This window comes from Anas acuta, chromosome 14, assembly GCF_963932015.1.
Source record: "Anas acuta chromosome 14, bAnaAcu1.1, whole genome shotgun sequence".
Lineage (NCBI taxonomy): Eukaryota > Metazoa > Chordata > Aves > Anseriformes > Anatidae > Anas > Anas acuta.
The window spans coordinates 12,732,767-12,755,607 of record NC_088992.1 but is presented as its reverse complement, the minus strand read 5'-3'; the positions used below and the strand labels follow the sequence as shown (position 1 = coordinate 12,755,607).

Below are 22,841 nucleotides of genomic sequence, written 5' to 3'. Positions count from 1 at the left end.
CGCCCCCTGCTGCAGCAGCCCCGCGGGTCGCGGCACCGTGCAGATCTCTGCACCTGGCCGAGCACCGGCCGGTTCTCGGGCTGCCTTTCGGGTTGTTGCACCACTCAACACGGCGGGGTTCCGACGTTTAGAGCCTGCAAACGGACGCAAACTACCGCGGTGTTGGAATTCATTTTCTGTCACCCACGGAACTGTTCAGATGTCCCGGTGGAATAGGAAGGGAAGAATGGAGCTAGACACGGGAGCGCCAGGAGCCCTGTCGAAATCGGGCTGTGGCAGAGAAACAGCATCCTGCAGCACCAGGCGCTTTCCCACAGCCGATAACGAACGAAAGGAAAAGAAACCAGCGCCCACAGCTGTTTATCGAGGGAAACTGCAAGGACCTCTGCTCCCTGAATAATCTGCTCGGAATCGTTGCACCTGATGAGCTGCCGTCCCGAAGTTTGCCGTGCCTGAGGGCAGTGTGCGGGGGCTACAAATCGCGCTCACCAACGTGGGGGACCCAACACCCTCCGGAAAGGGAGGGACCTCGCCTCTGTCTGCGCGTTTTCGCCCTGCGCACTGCTGGTAACTGCCGGGAGCACACCCAGATGCGCAATGTTTCAGCGTTTATACGCGGCACCAACGGAATCAAACGGATCGGCTCAGACTTTCCCACCCAACAATCATTCTCGCAATTAACGTAATTGTCGGAAGTTAAAACGTACCGGCGCTACTTACTCCTAGCTCACTCTTATCACCAGTCCACAGAATTTGATAAAAGTATACGCCTCGAGTCAATAAAATCCAACGTTAGAAATCAATAGTTTAACAGAAATGAATTCTAAAGCAACTGAAAGGCTTCCAAGGAAAATGAGATGCATTACCCACCGCAGCTGTATCGTGCATGTAAGTATCAACAGTTTTGCCACTCTATGCCTTCTGGAGCGCCTCCACCAGGCCGTGTCTGCAGGCTCACTGCTGAAAGCAGATTTCTTTCTTCACTAGCCCTTATGCAATCAAATTTCAATTATCTTTCTTACATATAATCTAAAACGTAGAAAATCCACGGCTTTCTTCGAGCTAAACCCTGAAATGGTCTGCAGCCACTTATTTACTTTGAAATAAGTCCTGAATCTTCTTTTTTTTTCCTCCCTACTGCCTCTTTTCCTAATACATTCAAGTCTTTCATAAGTTCTTGCTGAGCAATTTTTCTAACATATATATCGCAATTCGTAAAAAGTTTTTCCTCATATGGGTACACATGCGAGCCCACCCAAAGTACTTTGTCCTGGCAGTAGTCAGCCAAGATGCAGAGTGCCAAGTACTTCCAAGAAATCTCCCTATCCAGGAAAGGCGCTGAAGACTCAGCATTTTCATCTTTCATATTTCAAGTGATCTGGGGACGTTGCATCCCCTTCACTTTGATGGGAAACCAGACTATTAAAAGCGACATCCTCGGAGCTCCTGAAAACACCATTTGAAGGAAGAGAAGCAGAACTATGCGGCAGCAAAGGGGAAGGCACCTTCCCCCTGCACAGGGAATTACTTCAGGGGCGAATTCAAGAGAAATCCCGGGCAGAGCAGCTCAGCCTGTCCCTGCTTCTGGTCACACCGGGGCTCCAGAGGAGCCTGCGACAGCAGCAGACACAAAACGCTTTCTGCTCGGCTCCGGGCTCTGAGCAACAGCCCCGGGTCCCCGGTGAATGCAGGACAGAGGGGAAATAATTCATACGTGTGCACAACATCTTCCTTAAGAATGGTTGAGAGAGAGCAAAGAATGGAGCTGAAAAGGAAAACAGACAAGAAGACTGGACTTGTTGCCCTCACTAAGTGCGAAGCCCGCGATACATCAATTACATGACCATGCATCAATTTCACAAAGAAATACTCATATAGGGCACTTTAGAGACACTAAATAAAGCATTCACTAAACCCAGATGAAAGGATTGTCTCAGCTTTCGTGCCCCAGGACCCTTACGCCATCGCTCCAACCTTCACGTTACCACCCCAGCTCGCTGAAACTCACACCCAAGGCAGAACAGAGCGACAGGGGAAGGAGAAAGACCGCACGAGCAAACAGAAAAGGACCCGGGACAGCAGCTCACCTCTGCCGTGCTCTCTGGGCTGGGAGGGTCCTTCCCGGAGGGGCCTCCTGGGCCAAGGTCCCCCGCCAAGACATGGTCAGGCAGCGCTGCCGTGCCCGGTCTCAGAAACGTGAAGTCCTTCTGGCCCGATTCAGAGGCCAAACACACCTCGTAGGAGTAGGGCAAGGGCAGCGTGCTGCTGCAGTAGTTGTAGGGTGCTTTGGGGCCAAGGCTGGAATAGAGTTCCTTATCGGAAGTTAGGAAAATGGGGGGGCTCCTGGCCCGTCGGCACTTGAAGAACACTACCAACATGACTGTGAAAACGAACAGCAAGGACACCAAAGCGAGCGCCACCACCAGAACGAGGTTTAGATCTGAAGTCAGCTCGGATTCGACAGCCTTGTCGCTCAGCTCCGGCAGCGCCTCCTGCAAGCTTTCGGCCAACACCACGTGCAGTGTGGCCGTGGCTGACAGCGCCGGCTGCCCGTGGTCCTTCACCACGGCCACCAGCCGCTGCTTCGCCGCGTCCCGCTCCGACACAGCCCGCGCCGTGCGCACCTCGCCGCTGTGCAGCCCCACGCGGAAGAGCCCCGGTTCCGGCGCCTGCACCAGTTCGTAGGACAGCCACGCGTTGCGCCCCGCGTCCGCGTCCACCGCCACCACCTTGGCCACCAGGTAGCCGGCCTCTGCTGAGCGCGGCACCACCTCGAACGGCACCGCACTCGCGCCCGCGCCGCCGCTCCCTGCCCCGCTCGCCGCCGCTGGCCATAGCACCCGTGGAGCGTTGTCGTTCCGGTCCAGCACGAAGACGTGCACCGTCGCCGTAGCGCTGCGCGCCGGCTCCCCGCCGTCCTGCGCCCGCACCGCCACGGCGAACTCGCGGCACTGCTCGTAGTCGAAGGAGCGCTGCGCGTACACCGCGCCGCTCCGCGCCTCCACCGACACGTACGGTGCCGCCGCGCCCGTGCCGTCGCCCTCCAGCCAGTAGCTCACGAGCCCGTTGGTGCCCGCGTCCGCGTCCCGCGCGTGCACCCGCAGCACCAACGCGCCCGCCGCGTTGTTCTCGGCCACGTAGGCGCTGTATGCGGCCTCCTCGAACACCGGCGCGTTGTCGTTCACGTCCGACACCTCCAGCACCAGCGCCGCGCGGCTCGACAGCGCCGGGCTGCCGCGGTCCCTGGCCACCACCGTCACCCGGTACTCGGCCGCCTGCTCCCGGTCCAGCGCGCCCGCCGTCACCACCTTGTACGAGCCGCCCGACGACGCCACAATGGACAGCGGCGCCTCGCCCGACAGCTCGCACAACACCTGACCGTTCTCCCCGGAGTCCCGGTCCCGCACTTTGAGCAGCGCCACGACGGTGCCGGGCGCCGCGTCCTCGGGCACCGGGCTCGACACCGACGTCAGCGTCACCTCGGGCGCGTTGTCGTTCACATCGAGCACCTCGAGCTCCGCTTCGCAGTGTGCCACCAGGCCGCCCCCGTCCCGCGCCTCCACCAGCAACGTGTAGCCCCGCGTGTCCTCGAAGTCCAGCGCCTCCCGCAGCGTCACCGTCCCATTCTCTGCGGCCACTGCGAACTTCTGCAGCACCTTGGCCGGCATTTCTGCGAAGCCGTAGGTGATGCGCGCGTTGCTGCCCTCGTCACTGTCAGAGGCCGAGACATGCAGCACCACGGAGCCCGGGGGCGTGTCCTCCCGCAGGCTCACCCGATACCGCTCCTGCGCGAACACAGGCGCGTTGTCGTTGGCATCGGTGACGTTGATGCAGAGTTGGGCGGTGCCGCTCCGGGGCGGCTCCCCGCCGTCCAGCGCCGTCAGCACCAGGCGCAGGCTCGGTTCACGCTCCCGGTCCAGCGCGCGGCGCAGCACCAGCTCCGCAAACTTGCTGCCGTCCTGCCTCTCTCTCACTTCCACCGCGAAGTACCCGTTGGCCTCCAGCTCATAGCCCTGCAGGGAGTTCGGGCCCACGTCCGGATCTTCGGCGATACCCAAGGAAAAGCGGGCGCCGGGAGAAGTCAACTCGTTGATTTCCAGCTGGATGCTATTTCGCAAGAAGCGCGGCGCGTTGTCGTTAACGTCCTGGATGGCCACTTCGACGTGGAAAACGTTTAGCGGGTTCTGCACCACCACCTCGAAACTGACAGAGCAGGACGCCGACTTGCCGCACAGCTCCTCCCGGTCCAGCCTCTCGCTCACGTACAGGTTCCCGTTCTCGCCGCTGACGGTGAAGTAGTGCTTCTCCGAGCTGATCCGCAGCTGGCGTGCCGGCAGCTCGGCTGGGCTCAGCCCCACGTCCCGCGCCAGCGGCCCCACCAGCGAGCCCCTGCTCAGCTCCTCGGGGATCGCGTAGCGGAGCCGCTCCGGCGCCGCCCGGCAGCAGCAGCAGCAGCACAGGAGCAAAGCGGGCAGCAGCCCCTGCCCGCCCGCTCGCCGCCGGCTCCTCCGCCGCCCGCCTGCCATTCGCAGCAGCGCTCGCCGCGCTCCTTCCACCCGCCCCCGCCTCCGCTCCTGCCAGCCGCTGCCCGGCCCAAGCGCCGATGCCGCCGGAGCGCAGCGATCTGGGCACCGGCTCGGCCGCCGCTCCCCGTCTTTCTGCTGCCCGCGCCTCTCCCGCTCTGGCGGCGCCGGGCGAGCGAGCAGCCGGCGGGGGCAGGAGGCGGCGGCGGCGGCCAACAGCGGCACCCGGAGGCCCCGCGGCGCCACCGCAGCCGGCGGCTGCCCGCGCACCTCGGATCCCGGCCGCTTCTCGCCGAGGAGCGCTGACAGCAGCCGCCCGGCAGACGGCGCCGGCAGCTAGCGGGAGCGCGATTCATCGTTACGGGCTCTGCCGGTTTTCTGCCACCGGGCGGAAGGCGAGGCGAGCAGCTCTGTTCTGCTGCGGAAGTCAGGAGTCTGGCTGGGGGGCGCGTTACCGAGTATCGGAGCAGCGCGCGCGGACATCGCACAGCAGAGCACAGGTAAGAACAGCCAGACGCACTGTAAGGGAAGCAGCCGACACCTTTCAGGAGTTTCCACTACTGCTGGGGGTGGTCTTCCCCCAGCTCTCGCATTTCATTTTTCTCAGCTATGACTAGCAGCAGCGACAAAGTGCTTCTGGAGAAAAGGTGTTGTAGAAAGAGAGCACCAGATCCACCGTGAACGCTGTTTTCTTTTAGGAGCTTCTTGGTTACATCCATTTCATTTTATATATCTGTCATAGTGACTGGGACTACGGGAGAACACGGCTTTATTCTCTACAAAAACAGCATCAGCACTTGCTCCCAGTTTTACAAATCAGTGAGATCACCACCACTTCCTACTCCAGCAGAATGAAGACAGCCCTGTTAAATCTGGTTTTCAAAAGTGCCTCTCTTTGTGAACAGAGTGAGAAAGTTGATGTAGGAACATAGGTGGTCAGCAAAAAGGTACCCAATGTACTGGTATACTTCTATTACCAGTGTGCTGTTTCAGTGGTTGTGAAGAAAAGCAATTGTATACCACCCTGTGATGGCATGGTCAGACACTTGTAGAAAAGAAGATGGCAAAAAAAGTCACCAAAGTCTGAGAAAGGCTTTGAAGACAGGCAACACTAAAGAAGGACGTTTATTGATGACATAAACACAGTGACGTGCAATTTGCACCAAAAAGACATAGAGCATTCTAGGATGGGGGGCTCTGAAAATGGAAAGGATTCAACTCACCTGAGTGCAACATTTATGAAAAAGTATTTAATCTTCCTCAAAACCTATTTTTATGATAGCACTGCCTCTTATCAGAAATCAAAGGAAAATATGGAATGGAAGGCTCTGAAAGCCAGCAAAGCTTGGTTCATGAGCCTCGACACAATATAACCAAGAGAATCATCTCAACTCCATACAGACCACAAATTTGGAAAACTACAAATACAATGGATTTTCCTGACTCTCCTATTGCTCTAAACAAGAGTACTGAGATTGCTCTAAAACATGACTCCATCAGTGACTACTGTGCTCATTTTTAGGGTCCCAGTGATAACTCATTTCCTGATTTATATCTTAAAAGAGAGTCTCTTGCAGCACCTTTACAAGATTTAAAGATGCAGGCTGCAGGACTCAGTTTCTCCTTCACGAGACTATTCCACAGTCATCAAGAAACAAGTGCTTGTGGAGTAATCCTTCTATCGTAGAAGAGGCCACAACGCCACTGTGTGAACACACTCTTCCTGGCAAACAGGACCATTTTCACAAAGAAATGTTACACTCTTCTTCAGTTGGAGAGAAACACACAAGAGGGTCACAGTAATGATCCCTGGGAGATTTAACCTGCTTTGACAAAACTACCAACAAGGTCGCTGTGTAGACAGGCTTCTTCCATCAGCAAGGCCATTCCTGTAACCACAAAAAGGGGCTCCTCACTGGCTGGTGAGGAGCACAGAAGTAGAAAGAAATACTCACAACCCACAATGCTATTAAGAATGTATGCTAGAGTATGCCTTGTACATTGCTTGCATCAATTTTCAATCCTTACCATTAATGGATCGCATGTTACTACAGGTAAGAGTAGATAAGGATACTGAAAGAGTTGCAAGGTGGCAAAGTGCAAATCATCAACCCTTCACAGTAAGTGTTTCCACATGCCTTGCAGTGCCACTCCATCTGCAACCTGTAATGCTGCCCAAGAGAAACTGCAAAAATACTCTGCATCACTTCCATTCCTCTCTTGAGCACAGTCCCACATACAAGATATATCACACAGCTTCATGACTCTGGGGTTTAGACCCAGACACCACCAAAGGTCAAACCCACTGCTGGATTATTCTGGTGTATGGACATGGCCCCAGCAATAAAGTACACTGTCTCATGCTCTAAGGATGCCACAGATGCTAGCTTTGACTGCTCCCCAAGGATGTGGGGATTGACAAAAATGGGAGAGATGTGCAAGGGCTTGTTCAGTGCTGGTAACCTCTCAAATTGAAATATCTTCCATGACCTCATTTTCAAGCAAGACCTCAGAGATTCAGTGAAATAGGAAAATAATTAAGTCCCCTGTCTCGATTCCTAACACTTCAACCCACTTTCAAGGACTGAGAAGAGGCTAGTAGCCTTATATAACCACAACATTTAGTGTACAAACATGCAGTTTTTTGAATCCACTTAAGCACCTTTGAACACCACAGAACCACAGTTAAGCACCTTTGGGAGAACACACTGTTGAGTTGCCATCAAGGTCAAGAAGCACAACCATACCCAACCACAAGTATCTTATAATTTTACATCTGCCCACAAGTAATTTTATTCTTCCACCCTCTTCCTCCATGCAGAGCTTGGAGCTCACTTTTGACCAAAACTGGGGAATTCCCACAGGCAACAAAGAACTCACAGTAATGCCTGGGAACGGTCTCGTGGCTGAGGGAAGCACCATGTCCCATGTGGAAAACACAGGTATTCTGAGAATCACCCTTCTGTCACAATTGGCTGAGGAACACATTGTATGAAGAACATTTACCCATAAGATAAGTAGGACACTTGCCTAAAGTAGGCACAGACAAATGAGGTTCTGCATTCACTTCATATAATGGCTTATATACGTCCTAAAGAATGTTAAATGAAGAAAGTGACCCCTGCATCATTGTTCCACAAGCAGAGATTTTGTTGAAACACTTGAGACTCAACACAGAAGGTCACAAGGGCATCGCAGTCTTCACTGTGGGCACCAAAGTTCATCCCCAGATCACCTGGAACTCACTGAGGTCTTAAGCTGCAAGCAAAGCCTTCAAGTCTTCCTCCAGACTACACAGGAAGGGACTTCTTAAAATAGAAAAATTCATCCTCTCTCATCAATTTTTCTACTCTGTGGCCTGCTCAGATTATAGATTATAGAACTATAAATGGACTGGCCTTAATACAGGGTCTTTTCTCATCCTAACTCTTGCAAGTAATGTAGAGAGATTCAGTTTTAGCTTCTGTTTCATTTCCTTCATACACAAAAATTTGTCTTCAGATGTCTGGAAGGACCTTTTCAAAGGAGGTAAAGATTTCCTGCAGTACAACTCTAGCATTTTCAAATACCAAAGCCCTATCCAGAAATGGGAAACATGAAGCACAACCTTCCTGGAAACAAAGGTCAGAACACATAATTATGCCTACAGGAAAGCTATCCATCACAATGTTATGATGAGATATGGATGGATACACAAGTTTTCACAACGGAATTGTAATCAGTTCTACCCATTAAGGCATCATTGTACATACATGGTTTTTACACCAATAACCAATTAACATTTCTTTCAGGTCAGGAAAACAAGGATCACACTGTAAATGGAACAGGCCTTGATACCAGTACAAAATCAAACCACTGTCCAAACAACATCACTGTAGATCCACCTATTTTCCAGATTCAAAGTCAGTTTCTCACCTTCCTTGCTCTGCATGCACAGCTTTTAGTTGCACCATGGTCAACTTTTGGCCATGGACATCTTTTGGCCATATGTCACCCCTCAGCAAGAACATTTCACTTAGTGACATTGTAGGAAACATAAGTATATCAGACTATACTGAGCTGTCTTGATAGCTGTAAACATTCAAAATATGTATCCCCATAGCACTGCTACCCCAAGGCCTGCAGTTATAATAGGTCTTCCAAGCTTTGAAAGACTATCAGCCACATGGAGGACCAGTTTTAGACCCTGACAACATCAAGGCCAAAACCTGAAACCTGCAGATGTGAAGGAATCAGTTTCCTATTGCAGATCATGTCAGTAGGAATATGTGAGCATAATAAGGGTAACCAGTAGACAGCAAAGTCACAGGAGGATCCTTCCAGAGGTTCCTTCCTAGACAGAGGTAGTCAAAGTAATTTGGACAAGACAAAATGTAAACTGCAATATAACAACTATGATAAAGTGAATGTTAACACCTATCTTCTTTGTGTTTAAAAGTAAAACACAATGAACTCTTTCACATGCTCTGTCTCTCTCCAGACATCAGCCTTCTATCTGTCCAGAGAGCACAAGAAATGAAAGTGGTGAACCTGCAGCATGGCTGCTGCTACAGCATGTGTCTGTCAGTAAATACATGTCCAGATCCATCCTTGATAGGTCAATGTTAAAACACTGTGAAGCAGCAAAATACATCTGTTTCCTCCAGGAGCCCATCACACACAGCACCACTGAGGCATTGTAATATCCTCACAACATTCACAATTGCCTTTCATCTTCATAGCAGGCAAACATTGTCAAAGGACCAGTTGTGCAGACCGTTTCTCTGCCAAGAAGAAACAGTTTCAAAGACCACAGCATGGACAGATGCAAAGACATTTCTTTGCTCGATGCTTTATCATGAAGAATCATAAAGGTCAAGAAGATTGTAAAGGAGAAGTAGTTAAGTTAAATGGAAGGCCATTAAGATTCTGTTTCAAGACAATCTCACCCGACTCATCAGGCACACGTGCTATCAGGAAGATACCTGGCTTTGCTAACATCAGCAAAGGCGCAATTGCCCAGCCTGTTTCTCCACCACATGCACAAAGACTGCACTATAGACATAAACATGAAACACAGACTTCCTGGAAAAAACAGCCTAGATATGTAACTACAACAAAGAAAAAACTCTGTGTAACAATATTATTGAAAGAGATCAATAGAGAAATGAGGTTTCATGCAGGAATTACAAGCCATTCTACCTATGTATCATTGTTCTAAATGCACAGTTTTTATTCAAACTTTTTATTATCAAAGGATTATTTGCCTTTCAGCACAGGAAAATCAGGATTGTAGCATAAATGGCAATGGCCTTGGCATTAATTATGAAATCAGAGTGTTGTCCAGCCCAAACTATGTTGATCAAGTTATTCTCCAAGTTCGACACCAGCCTCTCAACCTCCTTGCTCAGCATTCACAGCCAGTATCCAGCTTTTGGCCACATGTCAGACACAGCAACAGCATTTCTTTCAGTGGTATTTTAAGGAAACTTAAGTATATCAAAATCATGACAGCTGCAAACATTCAAGGTACATATGGAGTCAGCTCCTGTAGTTCCACAATACTAAAAGATCTTCCAGTCTTTTAAGGGTTCTCTACCATGCTGAAGCCCAGTTTAGATCCTGGCAACAAACAAGACAAAAATGTTAAAACTACACAAGTGAAGGACTTCACTATAACTCTACAGACATTCTTCTTTGGTTTACCATGACACTGTGAAAAATAAATAAAATAAAATAAAATAAAATACCTGCAACACTGTTTCCCCAGTCCTACAGTTATAAAAGATCCTCCAGTCTTTGAAGGATTATCAGATACATTGAGGCCCCAGCATTAGTCCTTGAAGACAAAGAAAGAAAGAAAGAAAAACAAAACAAAACAAAACAAAACAAATAAACATGAAACCTACAGAAGTGAAATAATCAGTTTCAGATTATTCCGCTAGGTACTTATGCATACAGTAATAAGGAGGAGAGGAGAGGAGAGGAGAGGAGAGGAGAGGAGAGGAGAGGAGAGGAGAGGAGAGGAGAGGAGAGGAGAGGAGAGGAGAGGAGAGGAGAGGAGAGGAGAGGAGAGGAGAGGAGAGGAGAGGAGAGGAGAGGAGAGGAGAGGAGAGGAGAGGAGAGGAGAGGAGAGGAGAGGAGAGGAGAGGAGAGGAGAGGAGAGGAGAGGAGAGGAGAGGAGAGGAGAGGAGAGGAGAGGAGAGGAGAGGAGAGGAGAGGAGAGGAGAGGAGAGGAGAGGAGAGGAGAGGAGAGGAGAGGAGAGGAGCTAGGGCACCTATGGTCTATACAGGAAAAATAAAAGTGGAGTGAACTCTGTCATCTGCTTTGTCTTTACAGAGACATCATATATTCACCTGTCAAACCATTATGAAATGACATGAAAGTGAAGGACACCAGTGGTAATGCTGTTAACAAAATACAACTGTTACCTCACATGGGAAAGGAAAGGCAACTTGGTTTAACATCCACTGTATCGATGTCAAAAGCAAGGCATCCTGCTGCTCAAAATTTGTACATTGACTAACTGATGATTAGACAACCAAAAGCCAGACTTGCAAAAAGTGCTTCAGCTATCAAGCTCTATAAGATAACACCTCTATTAGTCTTCTAGTCCATATCTGAAGCCTCCTCCAGCTGGTGAAGACTACATAAAAAAAAAAAAAAAACACAACACTTCTAAGCTGTATTGCTAATAGGAATGCGTGCTACTGTGCACCTCACACAGTGCTGTCATCAACATTCAATCCTTAGCAAAGGCAGATCACGTGATGTTACAGGCAGAAGTGGACAAGGACAGAAAACAAGCTGTAAAGTGGCAGTCAACATGAAAGTGATTAACCCTTCATGGTGAGAACATATCAACATAACTTGCAGTGCCACCCCATCTGGAACACTGCCAAGCAGAGAGCACAGCAATACTCTGAGTGAATTAGGGACATTAGGGGCAAAGCTCTCCTGCCAACAGTCAATGCCCACAAAGGACACCTAGAGGAAGAGTGCAAAAGGCTAAACACATGGGGAGTGAGACAAAAAAAGCCCAGGAAAGAGAGTGTGAAGGGAGGGACTCAAGAGGCACCATGAGAGTGATTCACCAGGAGGGTATTAGGGTGTACACAACAGGCACCGGCAGTATCTTCTCAGAGCAGCGACAGAACTCAAACACTGCCAAGGGCATTCCATTCAGTGACATTTTAAGGAAACTTAACCAAGCTGTAAACATTCAAGCTCTGTATGGAATCAGCTACCTCAAGCTCACATTTCTTGCAGATCCTACAATCTTTTAAAGGTTCTCTGCCACACTGAGGCCCAATTTAGACAGTAACAATGAACACAGCAAGAATGTGAAAACTACAGAAGTGAAGGACTTCACGATCACTTTACAGATGTTCTTCTTTGCTCTGCCCAAGAATTATGCTTAATGAGATTCAAGTAATGGACCTGCAACACGGTTGCTCTCATAGTATGTGTCTGCTTGCAAAGACAATTCCAGCTCTATTCCTGAAAGGTCAATGTTTAAAGATCATAATGAGAAGTCAAAGCCTCCAAGAGCACTTCACACATGAACAATTCCCAAACTATGCCCAACTGTTACGATTGCCTTTCCTCTTCATGACAGCCTGAACATCATCAAAAGACCAAATGGCCAGCCCATTTTCTCCACAATGTGCACACAGACTACACTATGGATGGCTCCAAAGAAAATTTTATTTTAGACAATATGCAGCTAAGTTACACACATGGACATTCTTGAGTATTCATAGTAGTAGGGCATATAAGGTAGATAGTAGGGAATGAATTCCCCAGAAGGTCTTCCTGAAGCTTCCAACACAGGAAAAATAGCACTTCAAATGCAAAACCTATTCATCAGAAAGACTTCAAATTGCACGAACCACAGCTGTATGCCTAGCGTTATAACTACAACAAGCAGGGAGATAGGCATCTGTTCTTCTAAAGCTCCAGACACAGTACCCATACACTCTCACCTCAAACCTTTCACAACTTCAGTGTTTTACTTTCATCCTCAGAATCTGCAAACACATCTCACCAAAAGACGAGTTCAACGAACCATTTCCCTATATCACACACCACAGTCACACCATCAAGGAATACCAAGAAGGGATATGTGCCCAGTCGTTCCAAAACCATACTAATGATCTAAGAGGAAAGAGAGAAAGGAGATTCCACCAGAGACTGGGTCATCAGAAACTTTTGGAGGGGAATCTCCCCCTCCTATAAACACATGCACTGCTCCACACAAACATTCCTCTTCCACTAACATCACGTATACATCCATTCTGGGGAAACAAAAATGGAAGAGAACACACAAGTACTCTCACATCTCCAGCCTTCCACCCCAGCTCCAACTCTACTGAAATACCCTGCTATTGCCTCACGGGAGCAAGGCCCAAGAACACATAGCACATTGCTCAACACAGCTATGCTGCTAAATAGAAGTCAGCCTACATACACAGATAAAAAGATGCAATCAGACAAGCAGCACGAGAAAGTATTCAAAGAGAATGCGTGGTAAGGAATTTCTCTGGGAGGGTGGCATGGTCTTCTCAGCAGGCACCAAAATTCCCTCCCAGAGCACTGGAAACACACCAAGGTTTTAAGCTGCAAGCAAGGCCCTAAAGTCTTCCCCTGGACTACACACTCTTTGGCTCTTTTTAGGAAATTTTAGGAAAACTTAATCAGTTATCTTTAATTTCTCTTTGAAGTGTCCCTCTTGTCTCCAATAAATATGAAACTGTGAATGTGAAGTCCTTACTTCGTGACCTTTTTGCATGCCCAGTCTTCAGAGCAATGAAGAGAGATTCACTTTTAGCTTATTTTTCATTTCGCTAATATAAAAAAAACTTCTTCAGATGGTTGTTAGGATCTTGTTAAGGGAGGTAAGGACTTCCTGAAAGGCAACACTAGTGTTTTCAAAAGAAAAAGGTGTACCCAGAAATGGGAAATATGAAGCACAGCCTTATCTAGAAAAAGGCCTAAAAACTGAAATATGACTACAAAGAAGCTCTATTTCACAACTTAGATATGGATGGATAAATCTGAATTCAAACAAGAATTATAAACCATTATACACAGGCATCAGCACACGTAGTTTTTCTGCAAAACGTGTTATCATCAGGGGATTACAACTGACATTCAAGGCAACAAACCCAGAAAAAAAAATCTGTATATGTGCTGCACGCTTTTGCACTAACTATAAAACCAAACCTTTGCCCAAAGAAAATATCCACCTGTCTTCCACATTCACTACCAGCTGCTCACCATCCTTGCTCTGCATTTACAGCCTCTGCTTGCAGCACGGACAATAACATTCTACCATATGTTGGCTGTTGCCAAGAACGGCTCATAGAGTGACATATTAAGGAAGCTTAAGTATAACAAATTTCTTGATGTGAAAGCAACCAAAGTCCCTGTTCTTTATGAAAACAGCTCTCCCGATACGAAAAGTAACATACATAACAGACTTTTAAAGGTTCTCTATGATACTAAGGCCCAATATAGACACTGAGAACACACATGGCAAAATCATAAAACCCACATAACACAAAAAGGACTTCACTTTCACCCTTCAGATCTCATTATTTTATCTTAGCAAAAATTATGCTACATGAATTGAAATAATGAACACAAAACGGCTCTGTTGCCATACAGTATGCCTGCTAGTAAACATTGCTCCATTCTTCTGAGCTCAGTGTTCAAGCACAATCATTACTAAGATACTCTGTCAAACCCAGCACCTCGGTGGCAATCCCAAATATATGTCTTTCATCGCTATAATAGGCGCGGACAACAAGAGAGCAAAACGGGCGAGAAAGAGGCGAGCTCGGAGGGAGGGACACGAGATAATCCGATAGAGCGACTCACCGGGAGGGCGTCGGGCGGTGCGCCGCGGGAGCCAGCAGCGTCTTCCCCGAGCAGCGGCGCGGCCTTGTCGGGCGGCGGCCGCGCCGGGAGGGTGTTGCAGCAGCTGTCGGCCGCCCAGCGCCGCTGGCTCTTGCGCGAGTCGGCCGTGAGCGACACCTCGTGCGAGTAGGAGTGCAGGAAGGCGCGGACGCCGTCGATGCCCACGAAGTGCGAGGCCGGCACGCCGCGCAAGGCGCCGCTGGCCGGCGGCAGCAGCTGCGAGCGGCGCCAGCGCCGCAGGCGCAGCGCCAGCAGCAGCAGCAGGAAGGCGACGAAGAGGCACGACACGGCCGCCACGGCCAGCACCAGCCAGCGCGTCAGGCTGCCGCCGGGCTCGGCCGGCGCCGCCGCGCTGCCCAGCTCCGACAGCAGCTCGGCCACGCTCTCGGCCAGCACCACCGTCAGCGTGGCCGTGGCCGACAGCGCCGGCCGGCCCTGGTCCTTCACCACCACCACCAGGCTGTGCCTGGGCGCGTCGCGGGCCAGCGGCGAGCGCGCCGTGCGCACCTCGCCGCTGTGCAGCCCCACGCGGAACAGCCCCGGCTCCGTCGCCTTGGCCAGCTCGTAGGACAGCCACGCGTTCTGCCCCGCGTCCGCGTCCACCGCCACCACCTTGGCCACCAGCGCGCCGGGCTCCGCCGAGCGCGGCGCCAGCTCCACGCCCGTCCAGCCCGCGCCCGCCGCCGACGGCGGGTACAGCACCTGCGGCGCGTTGTCGTTCTCGTCCACGATCAGCAGCCGCACCGACACGTTGCTGCTCAGCGCCGGCGCGCCGCCGTCCTCCGCCCGCACCCACAGCCCCACCTCGCGCACCTCCTCGTAGTCGAACGAGCGCAGCGCGTACAGCGCGCCCGTCTCCGCCTGCACCGACACGTAGGACGACAGCGGCGCGCCCCGCACGCGCCCCTCCGCCAGCCGGTAGCGCACGCGCGCGTTCTGCCCCCAGTCCGCGTCCCACGCCCGCACCGTCAGCACCAGCGCGCCCTCGGCGTTGTTCTCGGGCAGACGGGCGCTGTAGCGCGCCTCCGCGAACACCGGCGCGTTGTCGTTCACGTCCAGCACGCGCAGCGCCAGCACCGCGCTGCTCCGCAGCGACGGCGACCCGCCGTCCGACGCCCACACCGTCACGTTGTACTCCGACACCTCCTCCCGGTCCAGCTCCCGCGACGTCACCACGCTGTAGTAGCTGCCCACCGAGCTCCGCAGACGGAACGGCACGTCGCCGACCAGCGAGCACCGCACCTCGCCGTTGGCGCCCGAGTCGCGGTCCTGCACGTGCAGCAGGGCCACCACCGTCCCCGGCGGCGCGTCCTCCGAGATCTCGCTCAGCGCCGACCGCACCGAAATCTCGGGCGCGTTGTCGTTCACGTCCATCACCGAGATCGAGACCGTAGCCGTGTCGAAAAGGCCACCGCTATCCCGTGCTTGCACCCTGAATTCGTAGGAGTCTCCTTCCTCGAAGTCCAGATTCCTCAACAGCCTGATGGCTCCTGTCTCTGGATCCAGAAAAAAATTGTCTGTTAGCTCGGCTGTCAGTTTTATCACCGAATACTTAACCTCGCCGTTGATTCTCTCGTCGGCGTCGGTGGCCGTGAGGGTGAGCAGGGTGGAGCTCACAGGAACGTCCTCGGGCACGCGCACCGCATACACCGCCTGGCTGAACACGGGCGCGTTGTCGTTGGCGTCCAGCACAGACACGCGGATGCGCGCCGTGCCCGTCCGTGCCGGCTCGCCGCCGTCGATCGCCCTCAGCACCAGCTCGTGAAACGCCGCCTCCTCCCGGTCCAGCGCCTTGGCCAGCACCAGCTCGGGACGTTTCTCGCCGTCGGCTCCCGCCTGCACGGACAGCGAGAAGTGCTCGTCGCCGCTCAGCTCGTAGCTCTGCAAGGAATTCACTCCCACGTCAGGGTCGTGAGCCTCGACCAGGGGAAAGCGCGACCCAGGAGCTGTCGTCTCGCTCATTGTCAGTTCCTTTTCAGCTTCTCCAAAGCTGGGCGCGTTGTCGTTAATGTCCGTGATTTCCACTTCGATCTCATAAACCTTCATCTCGCCCTCCACGATCACCTCGCAGTGCAGCACACATCGCTCCACCAGCCGGCACAGCTGCTCTCTATCTAGCCTCTCCGCCGTCACCAGGTGGCCGCTGTTCGCATGCAGAGCGAAATACCGCATCCTATCTGCCGACACCACTCGGGCGCCGCGATCACCGAGCGCCGTCAACTGTAGCGCAAGGTCCTTGGCCACGTCGCCCACGAAAGAGCCCTTGGGCAGCTCCTCGGGCACCGAGTAGCGCAACTGTCCCCACGCCGCCTCCCACGCTGCCAGCAACACGCAGCACAGCAGCGCTCGCTGCCTCCGGCCCCAGCGCCCTTCTCTCGCAGTCCACATCTCCGCCACGGCCCCGCCGCCACCGGACGCCCGCTGACAGCTCTCCGCCGCCGACCCGACTGTTCGTCTGCCGCTCCGGATCAGGCTCACGCTTCCGTCCTGCTGCGGCTTCGGCTCCGCCGCCGACCGCTATCGCCAGCCCCTCCGCCTCTACGTAACTCAGCTCCGTACCGCGGGGCCCCTCGCAGCCCGCACGGCAGCCGATACAGCGGGCGACCGAGCGAGCCTGGCCGCAGCGGGCGGGGCTGGCTGCAGCGCTCCGCTCCTTCCTCTCCTCTCCTCCGTGGTGTACAGCGGCGCCCGCAGCCTTCGCACGGCACTGCACGCACGGCTCACAGCGAGCGCTGCCGCCCTGCCTCTTCCGCGGAAACCTTCGGCCCCCGTTGACGCGGCGCCACGGCACATTCCCCTGCGACACGGCCCGAAGTCGGTGCGTTTGCTTCTGCTACGCCTTCTCTTCTTTAGAAGAAGATCGCATTCATTCTGTTCTTCATGGCGGCCATGCTTAGAACGAAGGTAGTCTCTATTCTCCATATCTTAGTTCTACTGCATTGCAGGTAGCATTACTCGTTTTAATTTGACCTTAAGGTAATTATCGCCCTTACACCATGTGTGCAGGACAGTCACTTCAAGGAATTGCAGAGATCGTTTCTACAGTCCTTCTTGAGTGAATATTTCCTTGTCTCTCCAATACTTTATATTAATTTAAATCTTACATTCGCTGATAATTTGTGCTGTCGTTTCAATGTCAACAACTGATATAAAACAGTTCTCCCTGTACATGCGCAGCATCAAAGAATCAACAGGTGTCTTCACTACTCTGAGAAGCCTGGGCACTCTCCCCATGCCTGTTATTTAGCAAAGCAGTCTGGGCACATGCCTCTGCTCAGTTCCCCCCCTGTAAATGCAGTCCAGGAGATCACAACAGCAGCAGATGCTTTTCTAACTTTCATTCACTTTAACGGTTTTCCAGAAAAATGCCTACCCATAAAACAGAAGAAAACCCCAGGGCATTCACTTTGAACGTATCAGAGAACTATGGGACACGAGCAAGCCAGTGTACTCAGAGGAGTAAGATGAGGGCAGAACTCATCATCCCTTATCAAACACGTCCAATACATTCATTTGAGAAAAAGCCAAAGAAAGACAATGAAATATCTCGAGCATTAAACATCTATCATATTATCTTCATTCTGTCATGCTGAATCACTGGATCTCATTCTACACAGTCAGTATTCACATTCATGGCTAATGGTTATTACATCAGTGCTTGGCATCAGTTACAGCCCTAGATTATTGCTTTCATGGAACACCTGCTCCCACAGTACCCTTCTGCTCTTCTTTGACTTCACCTTCATACATGGTGGGGACTCCAGTCTGCACCCTTTCACCTCAGAGACTCCATATGCACTTTCTGTCAAATAATTTATTCTCAGGGAAACATTATTGCCTCTAAGGACAGGGACACCATGATCAGAACAGAAATGGCATAGCCCTTGGAATCAGGCATGAAACCAGAGCATTCCCCAGCCAAAGGCACACTGATTCAACTATTTCCCAGGCTCTAAGCCTGCCTCTCACCCTTTCTATTCTGCAGTAAGTCTTTTATTGCGCCGTGGACAACACCCTACTTCTCACCATTGGTGAGAGCAGAAGGAAAATGGCATATAATTCTCTGACACTTTACTAAAAGAGAGATATATCAAAGTTCTTTTCTAGTAGATCTTCCAGTCATTTTAGGGGTCTCTGCCACATTCAGGCCCACTCCACAGCAAACAAGGCGAAAATGTGAAAATTGCACAAATGAAGGACTTCACTGTCACTCTACAGATCTTTTTTTGATCTGCCTCAACATCAGATAGAATGAAATTCATGGGATGTACTTCCGTAGGAAGATGTTTCAGACTGTGTGGGGTGAAAATTAGAAAGGCCAAAGCCCAGCTGGAACTCAAGCTTGCTATTGGTCTTAAAGATATCGAAAATTATTTTATAAATACATAAACAAGAAAAGGAGGACCAAAGACAAGCTCCATCCGTTATTGGATGTGGAGGGGAAATACAGTGGCAGTGACAAGAGATGATCTCCCTAATGCGTTTTTGGTCTCCGTCTTTAGGAACAAGACCTATTTTTCTCTGGGTACCCCATCCCCTGACTACCTAGTAGATAGGGACAGGAAGCAGAATGAAGACCTCATAATCCATGAGAAAAGGGTCAGCAACCTGATAAACTACTTAGACATATGCAAGTCTATGGGGCCAGAAGGCTAACTGACGGGTCCTTTCTTTGGGTCACAGCAATCCCATGCAGTGCTACAGGCTGGGGAAAGAAGACTGGCTGAAAAGCTGGCCGGCCAAAAGCTACCTCCAAGTATTGGTCAGTAGCCAGCTGAATATGAGCCAGCAGTATGGCCAAGAGATCCAACAGTATCCTGACTTGTATCAGAAATAGTCTGGCCAGCAGGACTAAGAAAGCGATTGTCCCTCTGTACTTGGCTCTCGTGAGGCTGCACCTCAAATACATGATCAGTTTTGGACCCCTCACTACAGGAAGGTTACTGAGGTGCTGAAGCAGGTCAAAGCAGGGCAATGGAGCTGTTGAAGGGTCTAGAGAACAGGTCTCATTAGGAGCAGCTGATGGAGATAGGGTTGTGTAGTCTACAGCAAAGGAGGCTCAGGGCAGATCTTATCGTGTTCTACAGTCACCTTAAAGGGGGTCTACAGCAAAGTGGGAATCAGCCTGTTGCCAAGAACCATGTGATAAAACAATAGGAAATGGCCTCAGATTGCTGCAGTGGAGGTTTACATTGGATATTAAGAAAATGTGTTTCAGTGAAAAGATTGTGAAGTATTCAGCAAGGCTGCCCATGGATGTAGTTGAGTCACCAATCTTGGAGGTCTTCAGAAGTGTGTAGATGGAGAGCTTAGTGATGTGGTTTAACAGTAGACTTGGCAGTGCTAGGGTAAATGTTGGGCTAGATGATCTAAAATCTTTTCCAACCTAAAGGATTCCAGGATACTAGGAACACAGCTGTTGTCATAGCACATCTGTTATCAAAGCCACTTCTAGCTCCATTCTTGAGAGGTCAGGGTTCAAAGGATCCTCTTTCCACCAAGAGAATGTCACACACAAAGAATTCTCAAGCTACTCACGGCTCTTAGGTTTGCCTTCCCTATTCCTAACAGGCAGAAGGACTTCATTAAAAGACCAATTGCCCAGCCCACTTCTTCACAACGTGCACAGAGACTATACCGTGGACAGCTCTAAAGACATTTCTTTCCACTACATTAACATGACCTAACATTGTGAAGAAAATAAATGTTACGCAGCTAGTTTATACACTTTGATTTTTTTTTATATATATATATATTTAGATAATTTTCAGTATTCATAATAGTATATTGAGGGATTTTTGAAACAGTAAAGATCCCATGGCTTGCTGCAACTGAGCAATCCAAGCTACCAGGAACGACTATGAGAAGTTCCCATGACAGTGTTCCAACATTGCCCAAATGAGGAATTTAGAGAAATATTGTTGCCAGCAGCTGGCTTCAAGGACAAGGTCTACATGACTGCTAATCACAAGGGTGTTGTTTTCTTGCAGGTGGGGTTGTTTTCTTGTAGTTGTTTCTCTGCGTGCTTTTGACCAATAATCTTGTGTGAGACACTATCCAACCCTGTTAAGTTCACTATAAAAGTCAGGCTATTTGGGTAAAAAAATGGAGCATGATCTGACCATACTGGTGTCTTTTCTGCTTTCGGCTGTTCTTCCTGCATCAGTAGCAGACCACATAAGGTAGAGAGTAGGGGATGAATTCTCAAGAAAGCTCTCCCAAAGATCCCAGAAACCTCAATAACATTTCTCAGGCAAAACCTATTGAGCAGACAGACTTCAAAGAGCATAAACCACAGCTTTGTGGGGAATGGAATAACTAAAACAAGCAGAGAAAGGACCACCAGCCCTTCTACAACTTCTCACACAAAATTCCCCCAACACGTCAAATCAAACCTTCATAACTTCAATGCTTTTCTTTCACCATCACAATTTGCAAGCAAATTTTTCTGTTTTGTTTTGTTGAACTTTTTTCTGTTGAAAAGTTCAACAAAAGCTTTCCCAATCTCACGCACAATGTACAAGCACACCTTCAAAGTATACCATGAAGGGAGCTACATTTCTCTGCAAGTATCTAAAGCCTCCTTAAAAGGGCTAAGGGACAGAGAGGATTCTTTCTGCAACAAAGACTGGGTCTTCCTCAATACATCAGTAAGGAAATGTCCCTCTGCTTTAAGTATATGTGCTGCACTACAGAGACACGTCTCTTTGACTAAAATCATGTTTACATCTAGTCCCCAGACAAAAAAAAAAAGGAGAACACACAAACACCCTGGTATCTCCAGTCTTCCACATGAGCTCTGACTTTGATGAAATACAAACCTACTGGCTAACATAGGCAAGGCACATGGACACATAACACATTCCCCAACAAAGCTATGCTGCTACTGACAACACAACCTACATGCAGGGAAGAAACACCAGGAAAAGAAAATATTGGACCAGCAGTAAAAAGAAGCATTCAAAAAGAAAGTGTGGTAGAGAAAATCACTGAACATGGGCCACAGTCTTCTCTCTGCACTGGAAAATGCCTCTCTAAAGCACCAAGACATCACTGAGGTTTTAAGCTGCAAGCAAAGCCCTAGAGAGTTCATCTGGACTTCATTTTAAGAAATGTTCATCAGCTGTCATCTGATATTCCATGAGGTGGCCAGCTCATAGCCAATGAATATGAAATTGGAAATGGAAAGGCCGTACTATAAGGAACTTTCTCATGCCACGTCTCGTGACCAATGAGGACAGATTCAGTTTCAGATTCGGTTTCATTTCCCATATACACAAATATTTGTCACCAGATGGCTGATAGGACCTTCTCAAGGCAGATAAGGACTTGCTGCAGTACAAACTCTGCATTTTCAAATGTAAAGGTCCTAGCCAGAAAAGGAAAATATGAAGCACAACCTTCCTGAGAACAAAGACCTGAAAACGGAATTACAGCTATGAAGAAACTCTTTGGCAAAGAGTTACAATAAATAGGAGTGAAGTAATGAGGATTCTCACAGGTATTATAAGCCATAATACGCAGGCATCATAACACCACATGCACAGTTTTTCTGCAAAGCATTTTATTACCAGAGAATTAAAGTTACCTTTCAGGGCAAGGAAACCAGGATAAAATGCTGCATAAATGCTTCAGGAATTGGCGCACATTATGAAGTCAAAACTTTGACTGAACAATATCACTGCTGAGCTACTTCTTTTCCACATTCAAAAAGCAAAGAAAAAAAAATTAACAGAAAGAAACAATCAAAAAAAAAAAAATCCACTCACCATCTTTGCTCTGCATTCACAGCATTCATTTGCACCACTCACAACATCCAAGTTCTAGCCATATGGAGGCCACTGGCAAGAGCATTTCATCCAGTGACATTTTAAGGAAACATGAGCATATTAAAGACTGTCCTGACAGCACTAAACAGTCACACTGGGAATGGAAACAGCTCTCCCAGTCTCATAAATCAAAACAGATCTTCCAGGCTTTTCAGGGTTCTCTGGCATTTTGTCATTGACAATAAAGCAAAAATGTGAAAAATACAGAAAAGGAACAAGAAAATAGGACAGGAATCCAATCTCAGACTTCATGCAACGTTTTCAATCCTAGTCAAATATTATGCAGCACAAATTAAAGCCTAAAAAGACACGTTACCCAGGCCATTATTCCACCACACACACTGAAACAGCAGCACAGAAGAATATAAAGACATTTCTCTGCTCAACCCATCTTCATGCAGCAAGAGAACAGTTGCACAGAGTAGAAAGGAAAAGCAGCTAAGTGAAATACGAGGTCCTTGAATATTGTTTCAAGACCATCCCAATCCACTAAAACACCGTGCAGGTATTCTCATTCATTATTAGAATTTACTATCATAATTTGCTGTTACCGAGAATAGTGAGTGCTGAATGGGTTAATGGAAAGAT

At 49.7% G+C, this 22,841-nt stretch overlaps 1 protein-coding gene and 1 long non-coding RNA gene across 5 annotated transcripts in view; one reads left to right on the top strand and one right to left on the bottom strand.

The window, feature by feature from the left end:
* Positions 1-22,841, bottom strand: part of LOC137864440 (protocadherin gamma-C5-like) — a 186,499-nt gene that overhangs the window by 32,889 nt on the left and 130,769 nt on the right. Inside the window, exon 1 of one of the 4 annotated variants that reach the window (XM_068698537.1) lies at positions 15,391-17,028. The exons of 2 other annotated variants lie outside the window; for them this stretch is intronic. In XM_068698537.1, the coding sequence (XP_068554638.1) occupies positions 15,391-16,812 (1,422 nt within the window). In that variant the 5' untranslated portion in view covers positions 16,813-17,028. Of the gene's footprint in view, positions 1-2,087; positions 4,674-15,390; positions 17,029-22,841 lie in introns of those variants that run through there. One more of the 4 variants, XM_068698532.1, reaches the window with a different exon arrangement.
* LOC137864469 (uncharacterized) lies at positions 4,874-14,207 on the top strand. The gene is made up of 2 exons (XR_011101511.1): positions 4,874-5,023; positions 10,843-14,207. It is a non-coding gene; the product is annotated as an uncharacterized lncRNA (long non-coding RNA).